The sequence below is a fragment of the Anabrus simplex genome, chromosome 12, assembly GCF_040414725.1.
Source record: "Anabrus simplex isolate iqAnaSimp1 chromosome 12, ASM4041472v1, whole genome shotgun sequence".
Classification (NCBI taxonomy): Eukaryota; Metazoa; Arthropoda; class Insecta; order Orthoptera; family Tettigoniidae; genus Anabrus; species Anabrus simplex.
In genome coordinates, this window is record NC_090276.1 from 28,003,380 (window position 1) to 28,019,766 (window position 16,387).

A 16,387-nucleotide genomic window follows, 5' to 3' on the forward strand; every position below is an offset into this window, starting at 1 on the left:
AGCAGTCTGCAAGTTTTTACCAGTGTGTGAGAGACAGTGTCTGGAACAAAAGATGTGCCAATGAAGTGCAAGAAGGTTTTATACTGGTCCTATTATAAACCTATACTGACCTATGCTTCAGCAGCCTGGACGTTGACTAAGCGGAACCGAAGTATGAAAAGTAGCTGAAATGAGGTTCTTGACGAGCATACAGGGAAAGACAAGACGACAAAGAATACGAAATGAGGAAGTAAGGAAAAGTGTGGGAGTGTGTAAACTTCAAAAAGATATTGATACAGCAAAGCTAAAATGGTTTGGACACATGATGTGAATGCCAGGAGAAAGAATACCAAAGAGAACATTCACGGATACAAAGACTGCAAAGAGGCCTAGGAGACGGCCTAGAATGAGATGCGAGGAGCTCTGTTGTGGACTGTATTCCAAATAGAGGAGTTGATAGCAATAAAGTACTAGAAGAGAAATGGTGGAAAGATCGAGTAAGGTGGAGGGCCTTCGTACACTACCCTACCTGCCGAGAGAATCTGGAAAAGGGAATGGATAAAAAAGAAGATTTTCAGGTCATATTTTGTAATTTTTACATCATATTTAGTCACTTTTGAGGTCATATTTGCTTGCTTATTTGAGCTATTTTCAGGTCTTAAACATCCGAGCCCTAGTTATATCATTCTGCCTTTATTTTGATATATGCATTACTATAAGTTAACCATAACGTTTGCCTGGTGTAAATAATTCAGCTCCATTCTTAAAATTTGCTATTACTTGTCAGAGTGAATCGAAACCATACTGTAATAATACACACAAGAAAATATATTACATGTACATATGCCGTAAGTCAATAAGAATATACAAAGGGTAAGTCTGTAAACTGTACCCAAGTCATGACAAGACAAGGTTAGGTTAAGTTAGGTTGATGACGAAATATCCTTTCAACTTAACTGATCTTTATAGAGAAGGTAATGTTGCTTCCTTTTCGGAGGAGTTCTTGCAGATTTTTCTTGCTTCTTAGACGTCCTAATTGAACTCTACATGTAAATATCAGACGAAATAAGACCATAATTCATAAAATGCTGCGTTCGTCATTTCTTTTATTTTTTTTACAAGTTTCTTTTACGTCACACTGACATAGATAGGTCTTATGGCAATGATGGGACAGGAAAGGGCTAGGAGTGGGAAGGAAGCATCCGTACAGGTACAGCAGCAGCATTTGCCTGGTGTGAAAATAGGAAACCACGGAAAACCATTTTCAGGGCTACCGACAGTGGGGTTCGAACCCACTATCTCCCAAATATTGAATACTGTCCGCACTTAAGCAACTGCAACTATCGAGCTCGGTCATTCGTCATTTCACACCAACTACATTTTAAATGCAATATCCGAACATGCCGCTATTCTACTTGCCTGCTATTACCCAAACGTGTACAATCTCACAGAAGAAGAAAATATGCTTTAATTATACCCGCAAATGTAACACTAGTGATTTTAAAACTACAGCAGTGGCAATACGTAATTCTCGTAAGTCACAAAATAAACCATGACTTTAGTGCTAACGTACCAGATTAACAGTAAATGTAAGACGTCATAACGGCAAGTAAGGTCCCTAAACTGTATGGTTAGCGACACTGAATCGAACCCAACAGTTCGAAAATAACCATAAATCACTACCTTCAGTATCAACAGGGGAGAAAGAGTAAGGTTGGACCCTTAGTGTATGGGCTTACGTGCCAGGGAATATACTTGAAGACAGAGTGTTTGTTCGGTCTTTTTTGCAAGTTTTTTAATGGTGCATCATCTCAGGTCTTTTAGCGATGAAAGCAAAGGACAGAAAAGGAAGCGGCCATGGCTGTACTTAAACTTCAGCCCCAGCATTTGCCTGTTGTGAAAACTATCTCCCGCATTCAAGCACACAGCTACATGACTTGAACCACATAACCAACTTGCTTGGTTTTTCAAGTTTGCGTTTGTCTTCCCACTCTGTCTCGTTGTGTTTTATCCTATTATGTGTTACCTTCCATGTTCAATATTCCAGCTAGGAAGCCATATTTGTTTACACTTATGGCTGTTGATACGGTTATAACCATCAGTTTTGCATGCAATATAAACCATAAAAACAATACTTCTTATTTCCAATATTTCACAAGCATTAGCTTAGATTTAAAAAGCAGCTGTTTGGAAAAAAGCTAAAGATAAAGCCACTAAGGTTTTAAGTCAGTTTTAGGAAAATCACTGCAATCATTCATTATATCTGCTTCCTTATCATACACTATCATGCACATCCATCCCTGTACATACTTTGTACAATGTACAAGTAAAAAAACCATCCAAAAAAACACCTTCCCTCAACTAATTCTGAGGCTATGTGAAACCAATAAAAGGCTTCAAATGGCTGTTATATCTGTTGAACACACAAATTCATTAAAATAAATCAATAGTCTAGCATTTGTAGAGCTATTTTCACAAACAATAAATTTACAATGTTTCATTTTCTTCCACTTGTCAGCTACAGATGAACTGCCTAAATTCAGAGCAGAAATTCTTGGCAATTGAGTACCTACTTAGTATATCTGTTAATATAGTTTAATAGTAGTTCATATGCATTAATGTACAAGGTATTTTTACCTAGGGGAAAAGAAGAAATAATTCAAGTTCTGAAACTTACTTCAATTGAGCCCTTAGATCTCGAACCATTTCCGATTCTGCCACTTTTGCCTCCTTGTTACGATGCTGTTCTTTATGATCCTTCTCGGTCTTCACTTCTTTTTTGACGTCGCCCTTCTCACAACGTTTAACATCCTTCTCTTTCTTGGTGGGTGGCGACGTCATAAGACGATCCTTGTCTATGTCTCGATCTCCCTCTTCACCCTTAGTGTTAAGAAAAACTCCCTATAAAAATCCAAACAATGAAACAAATGCAACAGTACTGCTTATGAGCTAAGAGCACAAACAGCAAACAGTTTGATTCCATTCACTGAAGATGATTTCAATACCCAATGAATGCATGAGATGACTTGGGATGAAGTTTGTTAAGAAGGAATGAGCTTTAGTTCTAGACATTAAATGAAACTGATTTGCCTATGTTGATGGTTTTAAGAGACTAGAGTACTTTGCTTCATAATTTGCCTGACTGGCCGAATGATTTGTTAAGAAGGAAGTTTACATTTAGTAGGATAAAGTAGAAATTATTTTCTGCTAGTAGTCTCTCTCTCGCAAGTTGCTTTACGTCGCACTGACACAGATAGGTCTTATGGTGACGATGGGACAGGAAAGGGCCAGGAATGGGAAGGAAGCATCCGTACAGGTACAGCTCCAGCATTTGCCTGGTGTGAAAATGGGAAACCACAGAAAACCATCTTCAGGGCTTGCCGACAGTGGGGTTCAAAACCACTATCTTCCGAATACTGGATACTGGCCGCACTTAAGCGACTGCAGCTATCGAGCTCGGTACTGCTAGTAGCATAACATCGTACAAACACATTCAGTTTTTCAGCAAAGCTGGGAATGGAAAGGGCTGGGATCAGGAAGGAAGCATCCATGACCTTAATTAAGGTACAGACCCAGCCTCTGTCAGGTGTGTAAATGGGAAACCATGGAAGATCATCTTCAGGGCTACCGATGGTGGGATTCAAACACACTATCTTCTGAAAGCAAGTTCATAAACACAGGCTCGAACCACGAAGCCGACTCTGTCAGTAGGGGAGAAGTCAGTCACTGTTAACACATTGAGGTTAAAGGCCGTATGCTGTTCAGGCTGTGCCATTTATTGCAGAGAACGAAGCCTGCGTGGCGTACGTTTTCAGGTTTTCATTGTTGTTACTATGAAACAAATGTACTATATACGTTGATCGGCACTGCAGTATAAGATTTAGTTCATATAGTTCTCGAAAAAAATATAGATGGGGCAACAAAATACAGCTCTTCCTCCTTTTAAATCGTGTCAGAGCTGTGTCGTCTCGACAGCAATGTGCACATAATAGCGGCCGCACGCGAACGGATTGAATAACAGCGAATTATACCAACTTACCTAAGAGATCTCACACAATATTTATGCACTAATTATTATGTAGATTAATCTCTTCTGCAAACAATTCTGAATGGCCTAAAAACTAAATTAATTCAATATCAGCCATATTTTAATAGTTAAGGTTATACGTTCAACTTTTCAACAAAATGAAGAACCTACTACAGTGGGACCTCGATTATCCGTTCCCGGAAAATACGTTTTCCCGGAATATGCGTTCAAATTACGTGGTCCCGCGAGCATCGTAATTAAATCACGTTGTAAAAGTCCTGCATTATCCGCTCCTTGAAGAAACGATTTCCCGGATCAACCGTCCAGAAATTCCAGTCCCATCAACGCTAAATCCTCGATCAATCGTTTCTTAATAAACTGTATCTCACGAAAGGACGGCTATGGCATATTTATGGATCTTGGCGTTAACGCCCCGTCATTGCGATAATTAAAGCAAGTACTGTAACCGGTACTGGAAAAGCGATCGGCGGTGAACTTGCATAAGGGACCATCTTAGCATCGCATTCGGGTGGTATTGTTTAGAGAATCTCGGAAAATCATACAGCAGAGAGTGGCCACAACAATTGCAAGGAGACACAGCGCATTTCGATAGCTCTGCTTGAAGGCGGAACGAGTTTCGTCAAATGTTCGCACTTATAAAACGTCCATATTATGTCCAGGGTTAGATGTTTATATTTTTACATTTTTTAGATCGTACTGCCGAACAGGTTTTCGGCACTTTGCTCAGGGCACTGTAAAGTAACTGGGCTTTCAGGCAAGAATCGAAACTGTTCCTTCCTAACACAAATTCAGTATTTTTGATATTATCGTACATGATTATGTTAGCGAGACCAGAACAGATGTTGCACCTTACATTAAAAAAAGAAAGTCATGGGAGGTCTTGGGATTGCCTATTAACTGTTTAGGTCCTAATGTAAGACTGGGAATTTTACGTTTTCATGTCAAAATACCAAAAACCGCAGTCGTTTTATTTGCGCACGTTAAATTTAAATGGTTGGTACCATTTCCAACTCGTACTGACATGTGCAGCAAGCGCGCTTTCCAGATGACCTCAAGGTCACGAATAACCGTAATTTCTGAAGTTTTGATGATATTTCTTTTATCTTTCCAATTTGATTGAATTTATGACGGGCAGAATTGAATATAATGCATTCGAGAACCTTTAAGAATATATACATTCAAAACCATGTTTTCGAGTTCAACATAACCTTTAAAAGTCGATGTAGGCCTAATTTGCGCGGTACGAGATTTCCAGAAACTGACTACGAACAGTATACCCGTATACCGGAGACCAAATTACAATGAAAGATAAGAAATGAAGGGATTTCGCCACCATTTTGGGTGCTTTTGTATCTAATGTGCTTCATTTTATTAGATGAGAGAATTAAAAACTACTTGTGGTCGATTGTCATTTGGCTTGGCGTTATTAGATATTTCGAAGAGTTTGGCTAGCGTAATCAAAGTTGCTGAACTGAAAGAAGTTTTCACAGGAAACTGACGAAGATTCCCCTGTAAAATTGAATATAAAGTATAGAGATTTTGAACTCGCGTACCGGTAATTAATGCAGTTTCGCGGTCTGACATGCCTGCCTCTCATTCAGAGGGCCCGGGTTCGATTGCGACCAGGTCAGGCAATTTTACCTGGATATAAGTCTGGTTCCAGGTCCACTCAGCCTACGTGATTACCTTTAATTGTGGAGCTATCTAATGGTGAGATGGCGACCCCGATCTAGAGAGCCAGGAATATCGGCCGAGAGGATTCGTCGCACTGACCATGAGCACCTCGTAATCTGCAGGCCTTCGGGCTGAGCAACGGTCGCTTGGCAGGCAAAGTCCCACTGGGGCTGTAGTTTGGTTTGGTTTAGGAGTTTTTGTAAGATTATAATTATACATATTTCATTTTTGTGATGTTTAGCCAAATTGTTGATGGTTTTCATTCATTCCCAGATTTTCCGTTTTCCCATGTTGTACGTTTTATTTTCATGGTCCCTCGAAAAACGGAGAATCGAGGTTTCACTGTAATTTCAATCCACTATTTCCATGGTAAGGGATCTATCGGTTATATTACAGTTTTTAAATATATGAAGTAGAAAGTATGAACTCAAATAAAGTGAGATAAAAAATTACCTGAATTCAAAGCTAGTATTTAATTTTAAAATCGGAAGTAAGTAAAAAATGGCCAGTGCAGAGTATTTAAATGAAAGTGAGCAAGACTCAGTGTGTTAATCATACCAAGACAGAAAGACAACCAAACCATATGAAGTAGAATACCAGTATAACAATTTTGGGGACCTCAGACAATTTGTTACAGTGAATTTTTTATATACTGAAATAAGTCCATTCTTAAGAACCCACCTGTTTTTTTTTATCCGTCACAGGGTCTACATTACTTCAACCCGAATTTACACAGATTAAAAAACGCTTGATATTTATTAGATGAGAGGAAAATTAAAATATATACATATGAAATAATGATATACAGTCACTGCAGGAGGTTTTCTGTATATTTTCAGCATATTAAATTGTGCATTGTTCCAACAGACTATGTTCTGGACTTTTTTTAATTGGTGATTTTCCTCTGAACAATCCCAGACAGAAAAGAACTTTCAAGTTGGTCACCTACAACTGCATAAGAATTAAAGACAGATTCTGGCACATCACTTCGTGAAAGAAATCTTAAAGATTACATGCCATGTTTGTTGTCTGCACAAGAGCCAAGTGCCACTTTGAGGCACATCTTCCTCTTCCACCTTGTTGTCATATGGACTTATATTTGATCAAATCCGCCACAATTTCATCATCAATGATTTATTTTTACACTAAGAGATCAAAGTCCACGTTGACATAGTTTGCAAGATTCACACTTATTGGTACATCCAGCTTTTCACACAACGATTCCAGTTTTCCTCTGTTTCTGCATCATCCAACACTTCACTTTATGTGATGTCGTCCTCTACATAAACCCCACTCCAGTTTTTCTAAAGCAGTTAGCAATTATTTCTTCTTTCAGTGATCTCTATGCAGCACAGAACATATGCATTGCTTTCAATTTGTTGACATTAATGTCTCACCGACATTAATGTCTCACCCTCAGGCAACATTTCATAGTAGACGTCTGATCACACGAGCTTGGCAGTGCTGCTTCACTGCATGAATTATCCCCTGATCAATCAGCTGCAGAATAGAGGAAGTACTTTGAGGCAAGAATAAAACTTTCGTTCCAAATGACGAGGCACACAATTACGAGTGGAACAATTCTCTATGATGAGAAGAGTTCTCGTTCCAGCCTTCACCCAACATTCCAAGCAAAAAAAAAACACTCCTTGAATATCATGGATGTTATCCATGCCTTGATGATGTGTTTGTATTAACAGGACAGATGTTGCACTCCGTTGAAGCACCTTCACTTCCCAAACTTCCCAATTACGAAAGGCTTCAGATTGTCCATGCCCGCAGAGTTTGTGCACAAAAGAGCAGTTACCCGTTCTTTTAAACTTCTGCCCACAAAACACTATTTCCCTTCAATTAAAGTGTCTTGTTTGGCATTCATTTGTTAAATAATGCAGTTTCACCTACATAATAAATATCTGCCAGCAAATATTCTTTCAAGGCAGATGATCAGGTCTCCAGCCATCATGAAGACTTGACTTCCTTTGGGGCATCGTTAGCTATATCATTCATGGAACATATGAAGCCAACCAGTTCTCCCCACGTATTCCGGAAACCAAAGGATCGTGCACATAACAGCCGTTGATAGGAATGTTTCTGGCCCACATTTCAACAAACCACGAATAAATGGTTTTGTCCACCTCACAGTCTGCTGCCCTCATCATCTTTTGCTGTGGACCAGGGGCATCAGCATCAATATTCTGTAGTACCTTAATTTTTTGTTTTAGAAAACTACATGGTATTAAATGAAAAATGACGTAATTCTTGGCTATCTCTCCTTTCTTTCCTCCTTTCTCCACTTCCAGAAGTATTTCACATTTTTCTTCTAAAGAAAACTGCTATGGCTTCTCCATTTTAGCGATGGTATGAAGTTAACAGGCACACTAATACATATATTGTTTTACAAATGAAAGAAACCATGAACGCGTTCCCAGATGAGAATCAACGAAACACAGTAGTATGGTAGAGAAGTTAAATCGTAACATTCATCAGTTGAATGTAAACTTTGTGCCTTGCATTGGAAGATACATGCAACGCTTATTGGTTACTTTTAAATCGATATCCAGCTCAACTAACTGTGTAGATGTATGGAAAAATGGCTACCATATTGTCTGAATAATAAAATAATGTACCTATATATGCGAATAATCCAATAATATTATGACAATATCACAGTAAAAGTTCTACCATGGTTTCATAAAGACTGACATTAATCAAAATCAGTGCACTTTGACATTCACGTTTCCTTGCAAGCTTGCAACATAATTCGCAGGGCAAAATTGAACAATTCAAAGAGTTTTGCAGTAAACATCAAGTCTAATTCAAATTTCCTCTTAAAACTGACCTATTACTGTGTTTCTAGTCTAGTAAATAGCCACATGTGTCATATTTGACTGAGTGATTCACCTACTTTTTTTATATTTATTCATTTTAAAACTACAGCCATAGGAAAACTTAATTATGCAGAACAGAAGTTTTTACCTAGCAGTTTTAGAACGCAATTTATATTTTTCTCAGAACGTAACTCATACAAAGAGCTAAAGAACACACATACTTCTATCTCTTCTTCCATTCCCTCTTTGGTAGGTCCTAAGCCAGGTTCCTCCTTGATCTGTACTGATCCAGGAGTTGAGGAAGGTTCCTCCTCCTTACAGGAAACTTCTGACAAGATCCCTTCTTTGCTCTCCTGAACAGACTGCTGGCCTACCCTCGAACTCAGTTCTTCAACTTCCTTCTTCAGCTAAAGTAGGAATAAACAACATGATTAGACATAACATACAAAAATATTTTAAGGCTTTCCAGCTCAAATAGAGAAGATTATGTTATAGCACCTTATGGACACATTCTTACTAAATGTTGACATAGTTACATTGCTTTCTTTTCCTTCTAATTACTGTAACTTTAGTCTGGAGAGAGGGACGGATGTATGAACAACAACAACAACGACATAATCATTAAATAATGTGTTAACTGAAAGGTCTTCTGCAAGTAGTTACCGGCAACCAAATAAGTATCCAACGGAAATTGAACAGTGGACTCCATTAGGGTTCAATTTTAGCACCAGTACTCTTCAACTTCTACTTATAAGGTATACCCAAAACTTCGTCAAGAAAATTTTGCTACGCTAATGGCCTAGTGGCTACACTACAAGAAAATTTGGACAAGAACAAAGAAACCCTGACTATCAACCAACATACAGTATATTAAACACTGGTACTTCACCCTGCATTTCTTGAACTTCTATGCTCTCATGATTATTTTAAAATCCTGAAAGCATGGACACAGGAATTCCAAATTCTTAAGCATTTCAGTTTTTGTTTTCTGTCCTTTGTCGACCTCCTTATAATTTTCATCTTCTCGCTCAGTATCTTGGAAGAATACTGGTGCTTAGGCATCTCGCAACATAAGAACGAACACATACACCTACTCTAAACTAAAATACCTTAACAAACACTCTACTAATAAAATATAATGACTACAAAAGTTTATAACTGTACACTAAAACTTAAATAAAAGGAGTAACTACAAGAATACAAAAAAAAATATTATGATTTCATTCGAACTTCGCAACTCAAGCACACCGTACACACACCAGTGAAAGTGCGGAAAGATACCCTTGCACGTTCCGGAAGACATGTTCTATCGTGACACGAAGAAATGTTGAATTTAAATTATGCTGTAAAATACTATTTTTAATAGAATGAAAGGCAATGTGGAATTAAAAGTCTGAATTTCGATAGTGGGACCGACGTTCTCCGTATTTTAAATTAAACAATTTAAATAACATGCAAAACTGTACCTCGTGTTTCTGGGAATTAGAGATTCTTCAAATTAAGAGGCATTTTAAATAAACAGATTTCAGATTATCGAGGTTCTACTGTACATTTTTACTCCAGCGCTGTTTATCTACCAACAGCTAACACCTGAACGAAAAAAACCTATGCGTTGAAGTTCTGGAAAACGTCATGAACGGAGGCTGAAAAGAAAAATGAAATGTTGCTCTTTGTTATTCTGTCCAATGAAAAGACACATCAAAAGAGGCACATCTTTGATGAGAATCCATACATGATTGTTGCTGGTGTTAAGGTGAGCATACCAAAGCAATTGTAGAGATTTTGAACGTGTGCACATGTGTGGTTTTTTTAAATGACTCTGGCATACAACATATTTACAGTAGAACCTCGATTATATGTTCCCGGAAACTACGTTTTCCCGTATTATTCGTTCAAATTACGTGGTCCCGCAAGCATCCTAATTAAATCACATTGTAAAAATCCCGCATTATCCGTTCCTTTAAGAAATTATTTCCCAGATCAACCGTCCAGAAATTTCAGTCCCATCAACGCTAAATCCTCTATCACGGGTTTTTCAAGAAACTGTATCTCACGAACGAACGGCTACGGCATACTTACGGTTCATGGTGTCAACGTCCCGTCATTGCAATAATTAGATGAAGTACTGTACTGGAAAAGCAATCGGCGATGAGCTTGCAAAATGGGACCATCTTAACATCGCATTTGGGTGATACTGTTTAGAGAATCCTCAGAAATCATAAAGCAGAGAGTGGCCACAACAATTGGAAGGAGACAGAGTGCACTTCGAAAGCTCTACTTGAAGACTGAACGAGTTTGGTCAAATGTTCGTACTTGCAAAACGTCCACATTATGTCCAGGGTTAGATGTTTATTATTTTTACTTTTTTCGATTGTATCGCCGAACAGGTTTTCGGCACTTCCCTCGGGGCATTGTATAGTCACTGGGCTTTCAGGCAGGAATCAAAACTGCTCCTTCTTAACACAAATGTAGTACCGGTGTTTTCATATCATCGTATACGATTATGTTATCGAGACCAGAACAGATGTTGCACCTTACATACATAAAGCCATGGGAGGTTTTGGGATTGCCTATTACTCTTTTGGTCCTAATATAACGCTGGGAATTTCATGTTTTTACGTTAAAATGTTATAAAAGCTGCAGTCATTTTATTTGCGCACGTTACATTTAAAAAGTTGTAGCATTAAGAACTTGTACCGAATTGTACAGCGAGCGCGCTTTCCAGCTGAGCTCAAGGTAACGAATAACTGTAATTTCTGAAGTTTTGATGATATTTTTTTCTCTTTCCAATTTGATTGTGATTATTGACAGGCAGAATTGAATATAATGCATTCGAGAACTTTCGAGAATTGATACATTCTAAACCATATTCTCGAGTACAACATAATCTTTAAAAGTAGATGTAGGACTAATTTAAGCCGTACAAGATTTCCATAAACTGACTACCAACTGTATTCCGGTGATCAAATTAAAATGGAAGATTTAAAAAAAAAAAAAAAAAAAAAAAAAAGAGATTTCACCATCATGTTGGGCGCTTTTGTATCCGATGTGATTAATTTTATTATATTAGATAATTAAAAACTACTTGTGGATGATTGTTGTTTGGCTTGGCGTTACCGGTATTAGATTTTTCGAAGTGTTTGGTTGATCAAAATTGCTGAACTGAAAGAAGTTTTCACGGGAAACTGACAAAGTTTCCCCAGTAATATGAATGTAAAGTTTCGAGATTTTTAAGTTGCGTAGCAGTAATTAATGTTTGAAGCCGGCCCCACGGTCTAACTTGCCTGCTTCCTACCCGGTGGGCCCGGGTTCAATTCCCGCTCAGGTCACGCATTTTTACCTGGTTATGAGGGCTGGATCCAGGTTCACTCATTCTACGATTATCTTTAATTGAAGAACTATCAAATGGTGAGATGGCAACCTCGGTCTAGAGAGCCAGGTATAACGGCCAAGAGGATTCATCACACTAACCATGTGTCACCTCGTAATCTGCAGGCTTTCGGGATGAGCAGCGGTCGCTTGATAGGCGAATGGCCCATTGTGGCTGTAGTTTAGTTTGGTTTAAGAGTGTTTGTAAGATTATAATAATACATATTTCATGTTTGTGATGTTTAGGCAAATTGTTGATGCCGTGGTTCATTCGTTCCCGGATTTTCAGTTTTCCCGTGTTGTTCGTTTTTTTCCGTGGTCCCTTCAAAAACGGAGAATCGAGGTTCCACTGTACTCGCATATATCTCATTATCGTGCACCTTAATTTTTTATATGGAATTAATGGAGAAAAATAATATCCCACTTATACCTCGCCTAGATTTGTCTTCATGTGTCATAAATACAAGGGCATGCATGCCTGCTCTCAGCTCAACATCAAACAATCTCCTGTAATCCACCCCTTATATTACTTACAGCAGCTCTCTCCCCTTGTCTAGTGAAAAAGGATAGGCAAGTAATTCCAGATCTTAAGGTATTCCCTGGCCTAATGAGCTAGATGGAATGCAACACAGTTGAGCTGGCTACAAATTCAGTTTTCCGGTATATGGTTATGTGCAGGATGTAAGGTGCACGAATGAGCCTAGTGTATTACAATACCATAGCTGCCAACTTACAGAAAACAAAAATAAGATTTTCAATTCTTGGATTTTATCACACGGTCTAAGTGAAAAAAAGGACAGGATGAAAGGCATACATCATCTACAGTTTCAATATGAATGTACAGTGTAAATTGACCATTAAATTTAAAATATTTTTTTAAAAAATTCTTAAAATGGTTACAAGAAAATGCACCTAATCACGTAGTTATGCTTTCGTAGACTAACCAACAATTTGCTCATTTCAGGATTTTCCTGCATTCTGGTGGCCAAGACTTCAAATTTCAATATACAAAAATAAGAAATGCCAACTTTCTTCAGTAAAATTTCCTGTAAAATAGAAAAACCTAAGCGCCACACTATATAAATCCATTACTGTGTTTTGCATTTGAAGACCAAGTATCCTCCTAAAAGGCAATAGCAGACCAACCGACTAAACATTCTGCAATTGTAGACCAAAGCTGTCACTTGGTCTATAAATGCTTTGGTTCTTAATGTTGATGCTTAGGCCTGGCGGCCTTTTGGTTTAAGAATGAAGATTCTTTTACTTAGGGCCTGTACTACGACAGCCAGATAAAAGTGCGGTATAAATTTATTTGGCAGTTTGGACATTTATCTGGAAGTTTGGTTGAAAACGCATACTACGACTTTCGTTTATGTGCAATCTGGGAAAATAATCTCGAGTACGGCTATGCCGAAGTTGGAGAGGCTGTTAACGCTCTTATCTGGGATTTCGCTCTTATCTGGGACTTCGCTCCTATCGGGGACACTACTGAAAGAATCAAGATGGCTACATCCTTTACAAGTCTTCCAAATGGTAAAGGAAGATTTTGTAGGTACATCGGCAATAGAAAGCGTGATCAGATCACCAACAGGAAGAAAAGCACTGAGGGTGAAAAGGTAAACTGGTTACTGTTCAAGGAAATCCAGCACAGGAAATCAGAACCTCTGTCAGTTTTGTGAAAAGTGATCTAAGACAGGAAACCTACACGGAAATAAACATTGGAAAAAGGACTGGTTGAAAATCTGTCGGTGACATTTCTCCAGAAAACTGCTTAAATTGTGGCCTGAAAGAAGACCAATAAGCTCAGAAAAATTACGTGATCGGAAGTCCACGTTTCACTTGATCCCTAAAGACTGTTTGGAGTTTTATCAAAAGTAAGTTAGTTCTTCTACCATAGCTGATGATCTCGAAGGTTCTTTTAGGAAAGCCTGATTTCAAAATAACTCGTGAAGTCGTTTGAGAAGGCGAACTTGACTCCTTTTCTTACGTTTATTTTACTGTTATAATTTGCATCATTTAGTTGTGAAGTTCATACACTATAATGAACATGGCATTGGATGTTAATAAAGTTATTATTGACTATAGAATGTAAAATATTAACAATGTTGTACTGTTATATTGTGCTTGATAGTTTTTTATGCAGAAATGTTGTTCTAGTTTTGTATTAATCTGTTTCGCATTTGTAGACTAAACGCCACCTGACGCATGGACTCTGATTGCATTATAGAAATTCTCAAATTACTTGCAGACTAAGATGCATTTTTATCCAAATAAAATACTCAGATCAGGCTTTTGCTTATATTATTTTGAAAAAACAAAATATGGTGCTACGTGAATATAACACGATTTGTTTTATACAAAAATGCACAAGGTAGATAGTTTTTCTTTAAGCATTCGCAAAGACGCCATTTTCTCGAAATTCGAATTTTGTCGCTTGGTCTATCATTGTCTAACACCATCCATTTATGACACATACATACGAATAATAATACAGTCGAACCTCAATACCTAGAACCTGCATTACTCAAATTTTCAGTATCTCGAAGTAACTTAAATTTTCTGGTCGTTTGTTCTATTCTTCACGTGTATTTATTTCTCTATTACTAAAATTCGGTTACACTAATTTCTCGATTTCTTGAAAACATTTTCTCCCTCGAAGCAATAAATACTCTAACTCGAATTTTGTGCAACATTAACTGTGCAATGCAGCATTTGTGGTTTGTGAGGAACAGTTAACAAGTAAAGAAAGGGTTACAGTGAAGCTGGGAACTAATATGACGGGAACCGAAAAACTCGAACTTCTAGTGATCGGGAAATCGGCAAAGCCTCGCTGTTTCTCAGGTGACAATTACCGGTCACGTACGAGAGCAAGCCCAGAAGTCGTGAATGACCCAGCTTCATTTACAAAACTTGCCTGCGTGGTATTGATGAGAAATTTCAACGTGAAGGTAGAAAATGTTAACCGCAACCAACAGAAGAGATTAACGGATGTTTTTCCAAAGGTGGTAACGGAGCTATGTTTCTTCTTTCACTACTGTATGTACTGTATCCTATCTTCTAAAACGTTTAAAAAGTGTTATAATTAACTCATTGGTCCCAAGCCACGGAACCGTTCCGTGTTTCGTCTCGGTGGACCAAATGCCGGACCACGGAACTTTTGCGTTGTCTCATTTTACTACGTAATTCAACTCTTCCTCAAGAGATGGCAGAGTGAGTTGCATTTGTGATTTGTGAAGGGACTCTTTCTTTGCAATGTTTTATGCTCTTTGCTAATATATATCGATAGTGTGCTTGGTAATATTAGTTTGAAGTGGGCTATCTCTAGACTTTGAGATTCGCTTGTAAAGAAGATGGCTGCCAGTATAGAACTGATATTTAACAATATATAACCCCTTTTAGGAAGTAATGATGATTAGGAATGTAATTTTTTTCAGTGAAATTAGTACTAATATTAGTACTAGTGTGAGCAACGCTCCTGAAGAAGAAATAGATGTGGAAATCGAAGAGGAAGTGCAAAGAGAAGACTGTTACAGCTCAGCAGGCGGACTGAGTACGGTCCCGTGATGCTAATAAAATAAAATGTTTTACTGTATTCCATGCTCCGCAGTTTGTGGTAGAAAGCCTTTTGTTTTCATGTATATTTAAATCTTTAATTGTCTTGTAAGTAAGAAATTTTTCATGATATGAAGCGACACTATATTTCCTCCAAAATAATGCAAGAGCCAATGCAGTTTCAATCCAACAAATATGCAGGGCTCAATGGGTTAAAGTGATGCTGTAAAATAGAGTTTCTCTGTATATTTTTAAGTACTGTTAAAAATAATGTATTCAGTAAAAGCCCATGCTATACATGCTCAAAAAAAGTATTCTCTATTTCTTGAAATTCCGATAACTAGAAATTTTATCTCCCGAGGTGATTCGAGATATCAAGGTTCCTCTGTATTTATATCACACAGACACACGCGACAAAACGCATAATAGTTTCCTTTATTAGCTTGTAAAATGAACAGAAATTTAATATTGTAGGTATCTCTGAACACTTGGAGTTAATGTTTGTTGATTTTTGGCCATAACATGAAGAGAAAATACTAGAAACTGTCACTGACCAAACTACCTGAAATACATTCAACTCGTTAAAATTATGAAGAAAGAATGAACAAAAATGCACTGAAATATGCTAAACTACCACATACAAAACAGATCGGTATGTCTCATACATTATTAACATATGACTGACACGGAGAAAAGCACAGAAACTCTAGAATAAAACCCGTGGCCTACAACTCCAAAGAAATTATTCACAGAAACGATGTTAATAGTGCGAGAAGCACACAATAAGAAACTCATTCTTTCGTCCTGATTAACTGAGTCGCTAGCGTGTGCTAGCCTCTCTTGCTTGTAGGACGATTGCCGTCCCGAATCCCCCGCCATAAAGCACTCGCGAAATAAAGCATCAAATAAATACGCTTTAAAACGAGGTTGGGTAAAT

The 16,387-nt window shown here is 37.9% G+C and overlaps 1 protein-coding gene across 4 annotated transcripts in view; it reads right to left on the minus strand.

Annotated features, from left to right (window-relative positions):
* The window catches only part of Bre1 (E3 ubiquitin-protein ligase Bre1), a 212,842-nt gene that overhangs the window by 116,685 nt on the left and 79,770 nt on the right, over positions 1–16,387 (minus strand). For 3 of the 4 annotated variants that reach the window (XM_067156630.2, XM_067156626.2, XM_067156627.2), the window contains exons 10-11: positions 8,751–8,936; positions 2,657–2,880 (exon numbers count right to left, since the gene is read on the minus strand). In XM_067156630.2, the coding sequence (XP_067012731.1) occupies positions 2,657–2,880; positions 8,751–8,936 (410 nt within the window). The remainder of the gene's footprint in view (positions 1–2,656; positions 2,881–8,750; positions 8,937–16,387) is intronic. The other variant, XM_067156629.2, reaches the window with a different exon arrangement.